Here is a 17,806-nt window from a genome sequence, read left to right as displayed (position 1 = left end):
GAGGAATGTTGTTCTCACTCTCACTTTAATAGAAGTGGAATAGGCACCAAATCTTCAACAAAAGGCTTCTTCAATGCCTAGTGTTGGGTGCAGGCTTCTTCAATGCCTAGTGTTGGGTGCATCACTGAAGTCAAATATGTGATGACAAAAATGAAAAGCCTATAAACATGCAACTAAAAATTACCTCCCCTTCCAACTACTCAAATGTTACCCTCTCTGTTTTTATGGTGTGATTCTGGTTAGCCTTCCAATCTTCATAAAGTCTTCCAGACTCCATAAAGCCCAAATTTCTAGTGTTAAAAACAAGTAGAAAAAAAAACACTTTGTACAAAAAAAAAACACCCAACACCCTGCAGGGCTTGGTGCATACCAACTTAAAAAAAAAAAAAAAAAGAAACAAGGACATAAGACCAATTTTTTTCCTTTATGAGTCACCTTCAAGAATAACGAGTTTACTACACATAAAAAAGTAAAAATATATTTTCAGCAATAAGGAAGGGAAAGGTGTAAAAGAAACAAAGAGCTGCAGAGCAGCTGGCAACTTATCCTTGTTGCTATCTTGAAAGACAGGATTGGATCATAGTAGGGGACAAGCACAAACTCACAACACGCGTGCTACTAAAACGTCAACAATGCTTACTCAAGATAGTTTGTTTCCCTGGTTTTCCTTTGCTGTTTCTTCCACCCACACAAGATGCAGAAATGACCTTTCATACAACTGCACTTGGCTAAATATCTTTATTCTCTCCCTTTAATTTCCTCCCTTCCCCAACTTTAATTATATACTTCTTTACGCTGAGATAATATCTGGTGAAAAATAGATATAATAGATGAGTGGAAAACTTGCAGGGGAATAGAGGGGAAAAAATCATTGCATATACTGTTTCTTTACGTTTAAAATGTCTCCAACAAATTATTATGGGTAACTGGAATGAGTTTTCTCTGAGAAAAATTACTTTGTTCTTTTGTTGATAGCTGTGGTACAGCTACTTGAGAAAGGAACATGTACAAAAGGGAAGTTACTTTAAAGTGTGAGAGAAGCTGAAGTTTGTGGGCACACTGTGTGCTTTCAAAAAACTTCCGTGCTAGCTAGAAAGACTGTCAATTTGCTAACTCTATTAATGTGACTGAAAATAGCAAACCAGGTCTGATGCTATGCAAAACCTGTGAAGTATGGCACAGCCTACACAAAGGTATCCCTAACAGTTATTTTACCACGTGGGAAAAAGGAATTAGTATAAATGAAACAAGCACAGAGATTATGGGAAGTTTTCCAGGAAGACAGATCTACAAAACTATGTATTCTAAGTTGCTGGGAACTAGTAAAGTGCAAATCTTATCCCAGCTTATACCATATTCCACCTCCCATTCATTACCCTTTTCTCCATCCATCACAGAGCTTTTCTTTCCCTCCCACCAATTTCTTCTTTCATAGCAGAATACCTCTTCTGTAGGTCTGCCTCATTCAAAGCAAGTGTGTATGGTCCTTCATAGCAAAGAACGCACAGTGTGGGCTTGGGGGTCACATTAGGCAAAATTCAGGGAAGAATCTGTCCTTTAACTGTATTGACCATGGAAGCAGGATCAATATTACCATGGATTTAAAATAATTCACAATTTAAGAAACGAAACAAGGAGAACCAAGCAACAGAGAATCAGAAAGAGGCAAGACAAACAAAGTGCTAGTTGCAAATTCTGACAAGATATCATGCTTATGAAAGGAAAACTGGAATTTCCCAGAATCTCATGTTGAGTTAATAAAAATATCTAGCTTTTTCAGCTTGCTCCTCACCAGTTGATCTCTACACATCTTACAAAATATAAAATGTATAATCAAATGTGTCACTAGAATGCAATATCCCCAGTTTACAGATAACAAAACTATCCATAGAGGCAACAGATATGTTCATGAGGCACAAGGTGACACTCTGTAGAGCTACTTGAGCTCAATCTAGAACAGGAAACTGAGCTGGTGTAGCCCGAGAAACAGGCTAAAGCGCCCTCACCAGAATCAACTAGCTCAGGCACAGTGCGATGTTAATGCAACTACAATACTTTCGGTTCTAGAGCCAGCATGTGTGGAGAAGCTTGGGCACTGCTGCCTTGCTCTGCATAGACTTCCATATATGTATACAAGCTAACCCATTCATAGCTGCTTCAAGGCACCTCCGCCCAGTACTGCTTTGTGCTGTGCACATGTGCTCACAGTCACTTGCTAGCAAGGGGCAAAGCCAGGAATATAATCCAAATCTGAATCAGGCGGAACCAGGAGTCAGCAATCTGCAGTCTCCAGGCTGGATCTGGCCTGTGGATGTAGGGATTCAGCAGTGTTTGGCAGCAGAGGGGCTTCAGCCACAGGAGCTCATCCTGTGTCACCACAGAGGGAAGCCCCAGCTGCAAGCAGGCCCCAGCACCCACCTTCCTCTGACCTGAGGGGGTCCAAACCACAGTAAAAAAAGGTTTCCTACCACAGCACTATATCACTCATTTCTCTGCACCAGTAACTCAGTGTAAGGAACAAAACCTGGAAATGTTGCTCCATAAATCTCTTCTTTTAAAAAGATACCACTAAGACTGTTAAGAAACAAGGCCAACAAAAGTGATTTAGAAAAAACTGTTTTTTTTTAAACTGACCATTCCCCCTACCATTGACCAAGCCCCTGCTTCCATACTTTACAGTCCTCTAAGACAGACCTTCCAAAGATTATTTTTCCACCCCAAGTCATAAGAGCATTAAGATTTTTTTTTTATTTTTCCTGATTGCTACCTTCAACAACAGTGATCTTGCCATCAGGAGCTCTAGATTCTGAGGGGTACAGTTTTAAATTGGGTCACCTTAACTGAACAAAGAAGTCTCATACACAATACCACTATACTGAATACACTCCAAACATGTTACACCCTACATCTCACTAAACTTCAAAAGTGTTAAGCTAAAGAGATTAAAAACTACAGAGGACTGTTTTTCCTCCCTCCTTGCTAAAGGGCTACTCTTTCACTACCTTCCCTGACATAGGCAACTGGTGCCTCCTGAGTCAGGGGGAACACTTGCCCCCCCAGTGGCTAGACACTACTGATCGTGCCGACCGGGGTTGGGGGGGCCTCCCCACAGCTGATCACACTGACTCACTGGCTTTTACTGGTTGGTGTGACCGGCTGCGGGGGGGAACGTGGGGATCGCGTCTCCTGGGACCTCCACTCCCCGACCAGCGCTCTCAGGGGAGACACCAATGCTCCTGCCTCCCTCTCCTCCCCTGTCACATAAGCAGGAAATGCTGGCTGTCAGGGGGTGCACATGCACCCCCGTGTATCCCCTACACATTGCCACATCCCTGATGTTCATTTATTCCATATTCTTCCCTTAGAGCTGTGCTAGCAACTCTCGGGACTGTATCCTATACCTGTTCCACCCCTTCGCTCATATATACATTCTCTCTCTGTCAGCTACATCATTAAATGAATTCCCACTAAACTACCTTCTCATTTCCTTCCTGCCCTCTAGAAATGTCTCACATCAGCTGTCTCCAGATCAGCCTCCCAAAAAAATAAAAAACAAACAAACAAAAAAACCCAACAGACATCTTTTCTTCCACATACCGGTCTACTGTCCTTTTTCCTATCATCACTGAAAACTCCAGTATCTTTCCCAAACTCTACCCTTGTATTTGATACTACTTACTCTCTCTTTGTCCTCAGCATCTGTTTTCTTAGTTCTGTGCTTAGAAACAAAAAATAATATCTACTCCTTTTTAGCCAGGCTTGCTATTAAGGCCTCTTGTCCAAGTATTAGTCATTTCTTAATGTTTTCTATAACTAGCTCTCCTCCTCCAACCTCCCAAATATAGTCTTAAAACCATTGGCACAAAAACTATTTTCCTCTTTCACTGTGCTAGCCCTCTCTTGAATTCCTCTATTAAACTGATGATCCTTACAACATACATTTAAACTAATCACCTCTCAGCCCTGTAAGCCTCACTCTCATATAACCCAAGTGTTTATACTTGTTCTGAACTCTCCTTCCAGCACCCTGTCATAGATTCATAGATGTTAGGGTCAGAAGGGACCTCAATAGATCATCGAGTCTGATCCCCTGCATAGGCAGGAAAGAGTGCTGGGTTCAGATGACCCCAGCCAGATGCTCATCTAACCTCCTCTTGAAGTCCCCCATGGTAGGGGAGAACACTGCCTCCCTTGGAAGCCCATTCCAGATTTTGGCCATTCTAACTGAAGAAGTTCCTCACAATGTCCAGTCTAAATCTGCTCTCTCCTAGCTTATGGCCATTATGTCTTATAAGCCCCAGGGATGCCTTGGTGAGTAAAGCCTCACCAATTCCCTTCTGTGCCCCCATGATGAATTTTTGGGCAGCCACAAGGTCGCCTCTCAACCTTCTCTTGCGGAGGCTAAAGAGGTCCAGGTGCCCTAGTCTCTCCTCATAGGGCTTGGCCTGCAAGCCCTTAACCATACGAGTGGACTTTCTCTGGACCTTCTTCAAGTTATCCACATTCCTCTTGAAGTGCAGCGCCCACAACTGCACGCAGTATTCCAACTGTGGTCTGACCAGTGCCGGATAGAGGGGAAGTATCACCACCTTGGTTCTGTTTGTCATGTATCTGCCGATGCATGATAAAAGTGCAGTTAGCTTTTCTAATGAGTTCATCATACTGATGACTCATGTTCATCTTGGAGTCCACTAGGACTCTGAGATCCCTTTCCGCTTCTGTGCTACCAAGCAAGTCATTTCCTAGGCAGCAGGTGTACTGGACATTTTTCCTCCCTAGGTGCAGCACTTTGCATTTCGCCTTGCTAAATTGTATTCTGTTGTTTTCTGCCCATTTGTCTAACCCGTCCAGGTCTGCCTGTAGTTGCTCCCTGCCCTCCGGTGTGTCTGCTTCTTTCCACAGTTTTGTATCATCCACAAACTTGGACAAGTCACTGATGAAGACATTGAAGAGTATCGGTCCAAAGACCGAGCCTGTGGGACCCTACCCACACCCTTCCAGGTTGATACCGACCCATCCACTACCATTCTTTGGGTACAACCCTCTAGCCAATTTGCCACCCACCGGACTGTGTAATCATCCAGGTCACAGCCTCTTAACTTGTTCACCAGTATGGGGTGGGATACCATATCGAAGGCCTTCCTGAAGTCTAAGTAAATGATGTCAACCCCTACTGTGTTCAGGTGTTTTGTAACCTGGTCATAAAAAGAGAATAGATTAGTTAGGCATGATCTACCTGCTACAAACCTGTGCTGGTTTCCCCTCAGCATAATTTTTCATGCTGGGCTCTCACATATATGAGCCTTAATAATCTTTTCAAAGACTTTGCCAAGGATGGAGGTGAGACTGACTGGCCTATAGTTGCCTGGATCCTCCTTCCTCCCATTCTTGAAAATAGGGACCACGTTGGCCCTTTTCCAAGGCCAATGTGTCCTATTGGCCCTCCAAAAGGGCCAATGTCCTATTCCCTTCCTCTCCTGGTATCCCCCACTTCTGGCCACTACTAAACTGCCAATTCAAAGAATTAACAATATCAATTATAAATCAAGCCACTGTGCTGGCTGGCTATTTGGCTGCTGAATCATCTCTGAATGGTTCTTGCTGTTAGACCTGGTAGTTTTTACAGAGCAAAGTAACTAAAATAACAGCTAGGACTGTGGTACTGAAATAGCAGCTGAAGGTGCAAAGCTCCAACAAAATCACACTTCAACACTGCAGAGATGCAACTGACTCCTGTTAGTACACACGAGAGGAAAAAGCAACTCAGTGATAGCTTATAAGATATGTGGCTATGTGAGAGAGTTAAACAGAGCAAATTCTAAACTCACTTTAGGTTCTTTCCTGATGCAAAAAGAAAAATGGATTTCATTATGCAAGCCATTTTTTCAAAGTTCATTAAAAGTGACTAGGGGTGAAAATGGATTTAAGCTTGTTTGCTCCTAGGATTATAGATTTTGGTTTCTGCCAGGAGTTGAGATCAATTTTGTGCCAAAACAGATTCTAAGAAACTATACTGTTCCAAACCAATATCCTAGGATCACAATAAAATGTTCCTACCTTTTTTCCAGACCCCAATGAATCAAAACTATTACAGCCGTCCTCTGATGACATCATTTGCCTAGGATCATCATGTCCAAACCCAAGAAAGTCTTCATCATCACTGGGGGCATTAAAAATGTCAGCCACTTCCTTGGGTATCTGTTTTCAATTCGAAATAAAATAAATATAAGGTCAGTCACTGCAATAATCATTTACTAAATACTTTCATGGGAATAACAGCCCCTTATTAATCTGTCACACACTTATTCAGTTACTAGTATACATTATACAGTGCATGCGCAGCAGAACTCTCTCTCAGTAAGCCAACTCCAAAAAACGCAGTGTTTGTTATTTTCATATATATACATATATTTCATATATACACAATCCTATGAAGGTTTATGCAAGTATTTAAACTCATACAATAAAGCAGCTCATGGAAGCACAGATTAAGCATAAACACAAGTGCTTGCAGGACTGGGAACAAGGATTTTTTTTATAGGAGCACACTACGAGAAATATATATCAAAATACATATATCATAACATATATCAAAATCACTACCACGTTCAATCCAATGAAACACCAATGGTTCAGAAATGAAGTCACAAAGATTTCATTAATTTCAAAACGGTCTATCTGTATAAAGAAACTATATTGTGTGTACTTATATTTTAAAGCAACTATAACATTAGTTTGCTATTTTAAAACTGTAATTAATAAGACTCATTTACTGGATGTCCCTCACTATAAAAGTCTTGCAAAGAAAAACCATCTAATAGAAACCCAAGATTCAATCAGCTGAGAAAACATGGGAAGAGACATCTTGCAGATCTCTCCAGAAGTAATCAGAATTGCATTTAATAACACTTCTGCAAGGAGCAGACTTCAAAGTCAAAACCCTAATACTAAGGAAGCCTTGGCCACCAACACCAACGGCTGCATCTTTGTGACATTATATCGAACATTCCAAATAAACCTGCACTGCACTTGCCTTAACCTTAGAAACTGGGGTAAAGGGTGTCTTGTGTTACTCAGATCAGTCTATTTGATACTATTTTCCTACCCTGGTGCTTCAGAATATATGCTTCTACATTGATCCCAGATTAGAAGCATTTAAATGGGAGAATATTTTTGGAAATAATTGCTCAGCTGGAGTGCATTCACTCCAGTGCCTAAATGGTTCACCAATGACCAGGGTCAGAATTCTATTTCTCTTTATGAACCTCAATGGCACTTTTCCAGCTGTGTAAGAGGCATTTTTGACACTTACACACAATTTGCAATTCTTATGTGGACACATAAGCTTATACAAGGCTACTGTACATGCTCAGTAACCTGTACACTAGCCACGTACCTGAATGTAAGTCCCAGAAAAAAAACAAAAAAGGGGACTGAATAATACCTAACCTGTGGCACAAAAGGTTAGAGCACTGTTCTGGGAGTCAGAGGGACAGGTTCAAACCCCTTCTAGGTGAAGGGGGACCTAGAACCTAATTTTCCTACTTCCTGGACAAGTGCCCTAACCACTCAGCTACTGGAGCTTTGACCCAGAAGAGTCCTCTTGCTCCTGTATCCAACACCTGTTAGTCATGGGGTTTGCCACAGACTTAGAAGCATGCACACTTGATATACATGTGTATCCCTATACATGAGTACTGGTCCAGCCAGTGCTTAGCCTACTGAGCAGTAGCTGTGTTGAAACTTGCGTATCCACACTATACCAGAAACAGAATTGTAAACAGTGTACAAGTGTCAAAAATGGCATATACATGGTTAAAAAAACTTCTCTTTCTGCACAGAGCAGTTAACAGAATTTGGGACTGGGTATTTACTGCAGCTCTGAGGCACTTCAGGCAAACTTCTCTCAAGCACAGTACTCACTTCTCTGCATTCTGCACTCTACACACACCACAACCACTGCAATTGATCAAATTGCAAGGATATGCAAGAGAGCCCCACAGCTCACTGATGAGAATGATGTGGTCTTAGACAAAGGTTCACGAGCCTGTATACGGTAAGAGAATGTCTCCAAAGTAAACTCTTGACATGCAGAACACCACAGTATTACCACCATTAACAGACAAAAAACAAAGCACGCCTACACCACCTCAAACAACATGCAATTTCTGCATCTTTTATCTGTGTCAAGAACAAAGTCTTTCCAAAAGGCAGATGACATTTTCTAAACTCAACAAAATATACAAGCAAATTCTACTTCCTTCAAAGGACCAAACACCATTTTCGCAGGCATGGATCACACTCAAATAATTACTACAAAAGCACCTAAAGGTCTAATATTAACATCTTTAATTTCATGCCACTGACTTCCATGGATAGAATACTGATTTGCCGTGGCTAAATCAAGATACATATCAGTCCCCAAATAGGTGGAAGATATAAAACAGCTCAATCCACTGCACCACAGCTGGAACAGCACTGAGTATGCTGGAATTCTTTTGGATTTCTATGCAATCCCATTCCTACAGATGGGTAGTCAGAATTTCATTTTGTTGCTGCGAAGGAATTTCTTCACTCAGCACAGACAAGGGTTAAAAATGGAGCATTATACATTTTAATGACTTAATGGAAAAACATACAAGGAGCTGTGAGCCTTGTTGCTATGAATAAATTGCTTCCAAAAGCAACTAAAGCAACTGCATTAGTTCTTGTGCTATTGTACAGCTGAGCTAGCCACTGCTGCGATTACTGTATGCCTAACTAATTTCTTCTTCGTCGTCTATTACTTCTACATCTGCACCAGAGGAGCCATTATGGGGGTGTAATTACCGATTATGAACAAAGAAAAAAAAACATACTTTCCCAGTAGAGGACCTTTTTTTCATCTCCATGCATTCCCAGATACTGAGGGGCTCTGATTAAAGTAACTTGCTGCAGAACTTCAAAAGACTTTCAGTTTGTGACCCCCTCCCCCTGTCTGATTTTCAAGAGTCTCATTAAAATGTTCAGAAGTCCCTATTCCGGCTAAATGGCTTAATTTAATAGGAATAGCAAAGAAGGCATGATTTATAAGGTGGACATAGTCAATGAGTTTGCACAGGACACCCGCTAGTGCACCATAAAAGTTGTGTTCCTGGCACCAAGAACTTGTCATTTTCTTGTCCATCTCCTTTAAGTAATTCTGTTCAGTTCATCAATGATTTACTGCCTAACTACTGAACAGTCTAGACACAATGCACAACTGATTATTTCTTTTAAAGCCTGTGGTCCAAATGAATCAAAAATCCAAAATAGGAAAACCCCACACACAATTTGTAAGGAAAAAAAAGATGATTTCGGGGCACAGAGAGAAGGGATGGAAACAATGGGTTGCGAAACTTGGTGTAATTACAGCTCATCAATTTTACACTTTGTTAGCTTCTAAGCAGAAATTTTAAATGCATCAACTGCTGTTTTTCCCAATGTTATAAAAACTCTTTGTGCGGCATAGCTGTGTCAGGTCTCAAAGCCCCTGCTCCCTGAATGGAACTGAGCAATGTGACCAACACAAGTTGAGTCTCAAACAGCTCCTTAAAGCTGCACAGAATTTGGGTAAAAGAATAGAACTGTAGGGTGCATAATGAACTATCAGATTGTGCCGGTGTTTAAAAAAGCCTCAACAATTATAAGTTATAAGGGAAAAATATTAACTTTTATACACACAAAAGTAAAAAGCAGACTTTTTAAGCACCACAGAGAGGAAACGAACCCTTTGGCAATTTACCTAAGTGTAACAACACCTAGATGGTCTGTCTATCAAACAATATAGGTAAAGCTCAGATGTGCTGCAGGCAAAAAGCTCGCATATTTGCTCACTTCTCACAGGCTAGCTTATTTATTCCAACATTCCAAGACCTGGGACAAGCCGAATTTATTCCTCGCCTGAATCCAGCAGATATCAACAGACAAAAGGTAGGAGCGGGGTGGAACCTTAGCAACTAACTAGGTCAGAGAGGCATGAGCTTTCACAGACAGTTGGAAGGGCAGGGTGAACAACTTCAACAATGTTACAGAATTAATACAGAAGACACTATTGCTAGTTCATTCCTGATGTTGCTCTGTTGATATCAGAGGTGGTTAGTCATGTAAGTCTGAAATCAGGCCAAGGTGGCAGACTACAGACTAACTGGTTCAGAAGCATGAGCTTTTGTAGGCAACAATCTACTTCATCAGAGGCTATGAAAAAGCATCTGACAGTTTTTGTAGCTTTCTGCCTACAAAAAAATTAAGATAGAGCTGCATAACCAATGTACTTGTACACCACAGAAAGTCTGTAAAATGTTCATGAGATGCCAGTGGGAAAAAGTAAGGTGGGGGAGGGGGAAGGCACTAAACATTCAAAATTTACTCAAGCAGAATTACAGCAGGTGGTTTAAGTCAGCATTTCTCAAACTGGAGGTCGCAACCCAAAACTAGGTCACAAGAATATATGAAAGGGTTACAAACAAACTTTAAAATGGATCAACAAACTTCAAAAATGGGTTCTTCTTTAAAGGAACAAGATGTAGGGGAAAGGTGGCTTTTCCCTTGCAAGCTGTCAGACTTCCAGCCTGCAAGGGGCTGCTTGGAGCTCCCCATGCCCCACACACTGGAGGGCTGGGGCTTGGGAGCAAGGGCCACTGGCCATCGATGTTTACAAATGGATCTGGGTACAAAAAAGGTTGAGAACCACTGGGTTAAGTGACATAAGTCTGCAGGAATGCACCAGAGATCTAACCAAATATTTTCTTTCAAGGACATTAGTTACAAAAACGCAAATGCTGAAAATGCAGGAAAAGCTTTTAACACAAAACCTTTTAAACACTGGCTTGGAATGGAACACTACCCTAAAACCGAATCCAAATCTGAACATCATCTCTTCAGATCATCTCTGATAGCATTTTAAGATTCATATTTGTATTTAGTATTTTACAGCCACTGAACACCCAGAATTTCTAGGGTCTTTTCAAAGACAGAAAACAAGCAAACACAACCCATAACCTCCACCTTAAATGGTTCCCCTACATGCAATTTCCAGAATGACTACATTAACTGGGTTGTTAGAATCGCAAAGTAATATCCTTAGATAAGGGCAGTGTAGTGGACCTAATCTCTAGCAAAGTAGTTGCAAAGTATTTGATACTTATGTCAAATTATTAACTAAAATGGAAAAGACGGGGACATAAACTGTAGTTGTAACGTGGAGAAGCAGGTGTCTGAAAAGCAGATAACTCCCCTTTCAATATAACCTTTTTCATCTGATTGGAAAGAGGTTAGTTACTACGGGTGTGCCTGAGGGAACAGTTTTGAGGCCCATCCTGTTTAATGTTTTCATCACAGACCAGGACACAAAATCAAAATCTATGCATATAGCATGGATAACAGGGAAAAGGGTGGCTTAGCCAACAGAAGGGAGGACTGGATAATCATATGAGCAAATTCAGATAATCTTGTGAGTGGAATAATAGTAATGACATGAAGTTCATGAGTATTAAGTGCAAAATTATGCACTAAGGGGCTGGTAGCAGAAGTTTATGCTATAAAATGGGGAGATGCCAGAAGAAGAGAAAAACTGGTCGTATGACCATAAGCCATCATAGTAAAGGCTAATGCAATTCTGTGCATGGTATTTTTTCAAATATATGAAATGCTAGCATCACTACACTAGTAAGACCCCATTCAGAATAATGTTCACAGCGCTTGTCCCCTGTGTTACAAAAGATTAATTTAAACTGAAACAAATGCTGAGAAGGGCTACCAGATTAGAGGAACAGAGAACTTTTCTTATTAGAGGAGATCAGCAGAGCTTGGCTTGTTTAGTTTGGAAAAAATGAAAGCCCAGAGAGTATATGATTACTCTTTACAAGTTCATAGGGGTGAATATCAGGAAAGGAGAAGAACTATTTAAGTGAAAAAACAGGATCATGTGGGGATACAAGATCAAATGGATACAAACAAATTTAGATTGGAATTTGAAAGGTTTCCAATCATTAGGCGAGTGAAGTTCAACGGTATCCAAACAAAGCAAAGTGGGCAAAGGACCAAAATTCCTCCACAATGGAATTTGGTAAGTTTATGGAAGGGACTGTATGATAAGAAGATACAGGTGTCTCTGGAGTAGGTGCAAGGCCAGGAAGTCATTTTCCCCCAGATAAGCCTGGCAAAAACCACTGCATTCACTTTGCAGCACGTGGCACGGTTCACTTCTTTTGATCATCTAAGCAGCATAGTTTACCTAGCAAATTCTGCAGTGGTGCCATCTTCCGTCTTTCGTACTCACTTCCTGTGGCACAAAACATGCTTTCTTTTATCAAGTGCTTTTGGACTGCAACACAGAAGAAGAGCCCAAGTAGATACTCTTGTAGACCCTTTTGGACAGTTGCTGCAAACAAAGGAGACTGGGCCTGATAGACTTCCCTGGCTATATTCCTATATCAGTCCCTCACTTTTTGTCTCATTCTTGAATGTGCAAAGAAGAGTCCTTTTAATCCTTCATCTAACATCTGCTGGTCATGGGGTTTAGCCAAATACATTGAGAATAATGTGTTTGTCTCATTCTTGAAAGCATGTCCAAAGCACACATGTACATAACACTACCCCCAGTTTCCCCATCTCTAAATTGGAAATAAAAATACCTTATGCATCTTCTTCAAGAAAGCTGAGATCAGTAATTCTAAGTGTAGCTAAAGTAGATGAAACATACACACAATAGAATTAACAGCATTGCATTGGTGTAACTGACAGGATCTGGCTTGTTTGTAATCATGCAAATCCTTTTGATCCTATAGTAAAGGACGTTTGAGAATGACAAAAGGGGGAATGGGGGATTTTAACATTCCCCCCAGCTTAAGCGGGGCATTAAAACTACATCAAAAGTAAGAAAACTCATAGTTTTAGTGACATCTTTGTATTCAATACAAGACCAATGGAGAAAATAGATGACATCTGGTGCTTCAACAAGTCAAAACAAGATTTTTCTTACTATAATCCTTACATATTACACTTGCCTTGACAGCAAATAAAAACGAACCACATACCCAAGTGGGCTCCTTACAATTTTGCTTCATCAATAGTAAAAATTTTGAGGTAAGAATTTAATGGTCAGCTTGGCCAATGTGAGAAAGACAAAATGAAATATGGCTTACAATTCTGCAGCTCTGTTATGAAGGGCTGGACCATTTAAAGAGATGTACATTGTTTACATCTGAGCCCTATTCAGTGGAAATCTTGAAAAAATAATACATAGTCCACCTGTTTTATTAAATATGTATGCAAGTTATATTTAAAAAGTTTTAATAAATCAGTATCAGCCATATGCTACCTGTGACCGCATGCTCGTCCACAGAAAAAGATGCCTATTATATAATTGAAAGCAACCTCTTCTTTATTTTTGCAGTTTTTGATACAGTAAACAGTCAATTTCACTGTTTTTGCTGTAAATTCATTCTGTTTCCTTGTTTGTTTAGGACCTTTAGACAACAGGAAATCAAATCAAAACAAACCCTCAAGAAACCCGAATACAAAATCTGGGAAAGAGAACTGAAGAGCTGAGCCTGAATCTATTCTTGGTGCATTTACAGTACAACCTCACAACCAACCAGGAAGACAGGGCATTTAAAAAAGGGTGTTTGCTATACTAGGGTTATGCCATAATAATGGGAAAAGTTATCAGTTCCTGCTGGTGGGAATGTTAAAAGAAAGCGCTTGTTATGAACAGGGTTTATTATAATGAGGTTGTACTGCATTTAAAAATTAAGAAGACGTCCTTTTATTTAAACTGGCATATCTAGGAAGATGCTATTAATTTTTATGGTGTTCAACAACCTCTGCAAATCTGTATGTGGACACACATATCAGTTGACCTGAAGCCTCCATTTTTTAGGGCCTGAACATAGAAAAATACATAAAAATTACAGTGAAGTAAGCTAGGATGTGAACTTACAGTCCATTAGCTTCTCCTCCATAACTTCCTGCATGGATGCTGTGACCCTAAGGTAAAGCCAAGGTAGCCTGACTCTCAATTATCACAGCAAGCAGTTACCATGAAACAGACAGCGGATGCTGAATTCAAACCCTAGCTTACCTCACGGAAATGTGTTTGTGTTAGTCAAACCAAATAATCCTGACTGAAGGAAATGTTAAAGCAAAGTAAATTCATTTAAAATCATAATGTAGAGTGGTCCAAGTAAATCTATTGGCATGTCCAGCACTATCTGAATGTGTCTGAATAACGAAATTTCATTCACAGATGCTGTATCAAAAGGGAAAGGCTCTCTCATACCTCTCGATATATAAACAAATACCTTAACTGCTCTACCTGCCCTGACTAGCTATTGCTAGTTACTTAGATGATTTTGCCTGAATTAAGAACGCTTGTCTTATTTGAGGTCTCTAACCTATTCCTGAATCTTGGTTTTCCAAACAGCATACATGTATGATGCCACTGCATCCTGAGTTTGCCACCATATAAACTACTGTAGTACAGAAACAACTTCAACATAAATTGTGCGAGTGACTCTGCTCAATTACTGACTTCAAAAGAGTTTCATGCAAGCACATGGGTTTATCTGTATGAAATCACTTGCAGACCTGGAACCTTAGGATTTTATGGCTGCGTTTTTGTGGCAAAATTTCAGTTAATTAGTAAATGCCAGTTTTAAAACTTCAAATGCCTGGATTTCTGCCATATCTGACATTCATACCAGGCCCCATAGGTGAAGTACATGTAAAAAGCAACATTTGCTTTCATATAACTCCAATTTTACCCTGAAGACTTCTATAGAACTGGGACCAGACTAACATATTCCTATCTTTGCCAAAGAGTGCATAAATTGTATTGTCTGCCAACTGAAACACCTAGAAAACCAAGTAGGTATTGTGACTAAAGTAGTTTATGATTATCAACTTGGCTAGTAATTGTCCACAGTATATCATGAGTATCTTATCAAACTAGTTTAAAACCTTTGCACCTGCAGACAAGGAAGCTCTGGGACACATTTAAAATCCTGAAGGTATTGGCTCCATGAGGCTCAGCAGGAAATAACATTGCTATCAGCTCTACAGGAAGAAGGAATACACAAGACAGAGGGCAGAACTGCAGTCTCTTTTGCTCCCATCAAAACCCCCCCAAGAACTCCCATGAGAATGAAGAGGAAGATTAGAAAAGATAGCTATTTTCTCTCCCTTTCACTTCCCCTTGAAAGTCTACATTTATGTATCAGCATTTAATTTTATAGAAAAAAATGCTTTCCTTCAGGTAAAAATGCTCCCCCATTGTAACACCAGGCATTGTAAATACTTTGCACTTCCATTAAATGTTTTTGGCCAAAACATCTCAAAATGTTTTGCAAGCACCAATAGCCTCACAGCATCCCTAGTAATACTGCTATGTCACTTTATAGACAGGGATGGTTATACTGCTATAGCAGAACCAGACACAGAGCTGTCCACCAGGCTTCAGTAAGCATGCAAGTCAATGTGCTATTTTAACATCTGAAATGTTCCATAAAAGGGCACTACTCCGTGTTCAACTGCAAACCGCATAAAGCTACCCATAACTTAAGTTAGAGCCACTATAACTAGCTCTGACTGGTGTCATGACACGAGGGTACAATCCTGCAACAACGCTTTGAGGAGGTTGTGATTTGGCAAACACTTAAACAAGTAACTCTGCATGCCCAAGTAGCCTCGCGCAATGTCATCTGAAGCAAGTGAAGCTCAACAGCCTCGCGCAATGTCAAACTGAACCAACACACCTATTCCCAAGGCCTCAATTCTCCCAGCATTTACAGAGACTTGAAGTTACAGGTGTCTGCAGAACCTGGGTCCAAACTAACAGCTTGTCCATAAGTGAGGAGAGACAGAAGAAGAGAATTATCATTACTATTAAAAGTGTTACAAGTTGAGCCTTCCCAGAACCTCTTTTCAAAAGATGGCCTTTTGCAAAGCAGTGACTCTGGTAATTCCTACCCAACGTCTTTGGATTTGTTAAAACCATGATAGCATCTACTGCTGCAGCATGCTTTTACCAAATCCAAATTACAATGAAAGCCCTCTTGACCACTCCACAGAGAGGCAAAGTATAAGGGGCAGTAACACTGTCTTCCCCAACGACATACAGCACAAAAGGTCGAGGAAGGGCACTTCACCACATGAGTTAAATACTTTATTTGCAGGCCCTAAGCTCACATCAGTACCATGGGTGTGATGGGGGGAGAATGTTTTACTTTTTGACATGCAAGAGCATAGGTTTAAACGTAGCTCTAAAACCCCCCAGTTTTGATTTTTTTCCCCGATTTTTGCAGCCTGTTGAGCAGCAGCAGGATGGAGGGGGTGGAGCATGGCTCCTGCCACATTTCCTTTGCCAGCCACTCAGGCTCCCGAGTTGTGCACCAGAAGGACTCTGGCTTTTACTTCAAATCTGAGATGTCCAAAAAAAACCCCAAACGGAATATATCTGTATTTAAGTGTCAAACAGACACGCTATGTCCGGGCAAAAGTGAGACCAGACTGCCCCGAAGGGGAGGAAAAGTTGCCTCCCGCCCTCACAGCTCCAGGCCACAGCAAACGGAGGCGGTCTTTCAAACTTCTCAGAAAAAACTTCCTGCAGTTTTTGCTCGGAGAGAGGGAAGAGGGAAGAGGAAGGAGGGAGGCGGGCGGGTGAGGATACACCGCGGCCCATCAGCGGGACAGACAGCACTTTAGCACCAAGCACCAGCGGCCACCCCCCCCCGCCCGCCCGCGAGCCCCTGCAGGCAGCCGGGGGGCTGAGAGGCGGCCCCGGGGCAAGGCAGGACAGGACCCGGCCGCGCTGCACGTGGTGGGCAGCGAGCCGGGCGGGCGCGCGGGAGCGAGGCTGCAGTTGGCGCCAAAGCCGCTGCGGGCCGCGCTAGGCGGGAAGGCAGAGGGGCCCTGCGCGGCGCGGCGCGGCCCGGCCTGCCCCGAGCCCCTCACCTGGTCGCGGGTCGGCGCGGCCATGGCCCAGCTCGGCCCGGCCGCTCGGCGCCACAACGCGGCTGCTCCGGGACTTGCGGGCGGCGGCGGCACGGGGCCCCTAGGCGCTCGCACGGCTCCGCCCGCAGCTGCGCGGGGTCCGCTGCGCCCCCTCCCGGCCTGCGCGCGGCGTCCGTCTGCCCGGGGCGGGGCGCGGGAGAGGCCGGGTCTGCCCGGGGCGGGGCGGCCGCTACCTGAGCCGCTGCTGCGGGCTCTGGCCGCTCCCTCGGCGCCGCCTCCTGCCTCCGGTGCCCGCAGCGGCCCCCAGCTCGTCCTACTGGCGTGGCTCTTCCAGTCAGGCCTCAGCCCCCCGCTCCCTCTCCGTCTACCTGCCGCGGGAGACAACCGCTCCCTGCCCCGACTGGCCCACACGTCTGACGGGGTGTGGGTTCGCTCAGCTCGGGTCCATTCCTCTCACTCCAGCGTCCTGCCGGCTATGCCTCTTCCCCTCAGGCTTCCTAAGTATTCAGCTACCAAAGTTAGGAAACGGCGATAAAAAGCAGGAAGGTTGGGGGTGGGTTTCCTTTTCGTTGGGAGGGGGGTTGTTTGGGTTTTTTTGTTGTTTCAACCCCGAGGCATCCTTTCTTACAAGCTTTTCCCCTGGACAAGGAGGGCTGCTGTGTCTTCCTTTGGTTGGAAAAAGTCATCAGGACAAGCCCTATCTTTTATTAGACCCATTGGCAACGCGTAGCGGGTGCACATGCACCCCCTGAGATTGGCACCTGCAGGGAGTCACTGCTCACAACCTCCCCTCCCCTGCCACCTCCACCACCGGTGGCATCTGTGGGCAGTTGCC

At 42.7% G+C, this 17,806-nt stretch overlaps 1 protein-coding gene across 1 annotated transcript in view; it reads right to left on the bottom strand.

The window, feature by feature from the left end:
• CDCA7L (cell division cycle associated 7 like) overlaps window positions 1-17,220 on the bottom strand; it is a 35,098-nt gene extending 17,878 nt beyond the window's left edge. The window contains exons 1-2 of the mRNA XM_090046786.1: window positions 16,972-17,220; window positions 6,058-6,198 (exon numbers count right to left, since the gene is read on the bottom strand). Coding sequence (XP_089902912.1) covers window positions 6,058-6,198; window positions 16,972-16,995 — 165 coding nt within the window. The 5' untranslated portion in view covers window positions 16,996-17,220. The remainder of the gene's footprint in view (window positions 1-6,057; window positions 6,199-16,971) is intronic.
• Between the last annotated feature and the right edge of the window lie 586 nt (window positions 17,221-17,806).

The sequence above is a fragment of the Crocodylus siamensis genome, chromosome 5, assembly GCF_052110815.1.
Source record: "Crocodylus siamensis isolate JL-2025a chromosome 5, ASM5211081v1, whole genome shotgun sequence".
NCBI classification, from domain to species: Eukaryota; Metazoa; Chordata; order Crocodylia; family Crocodylidae; genus Crocodylus; species Crocodylus siamensis.
Note: the sequence above shows the minus strand (reverse complement) of the source record. Positions and strands in the feature narration are given on the sequence as shown.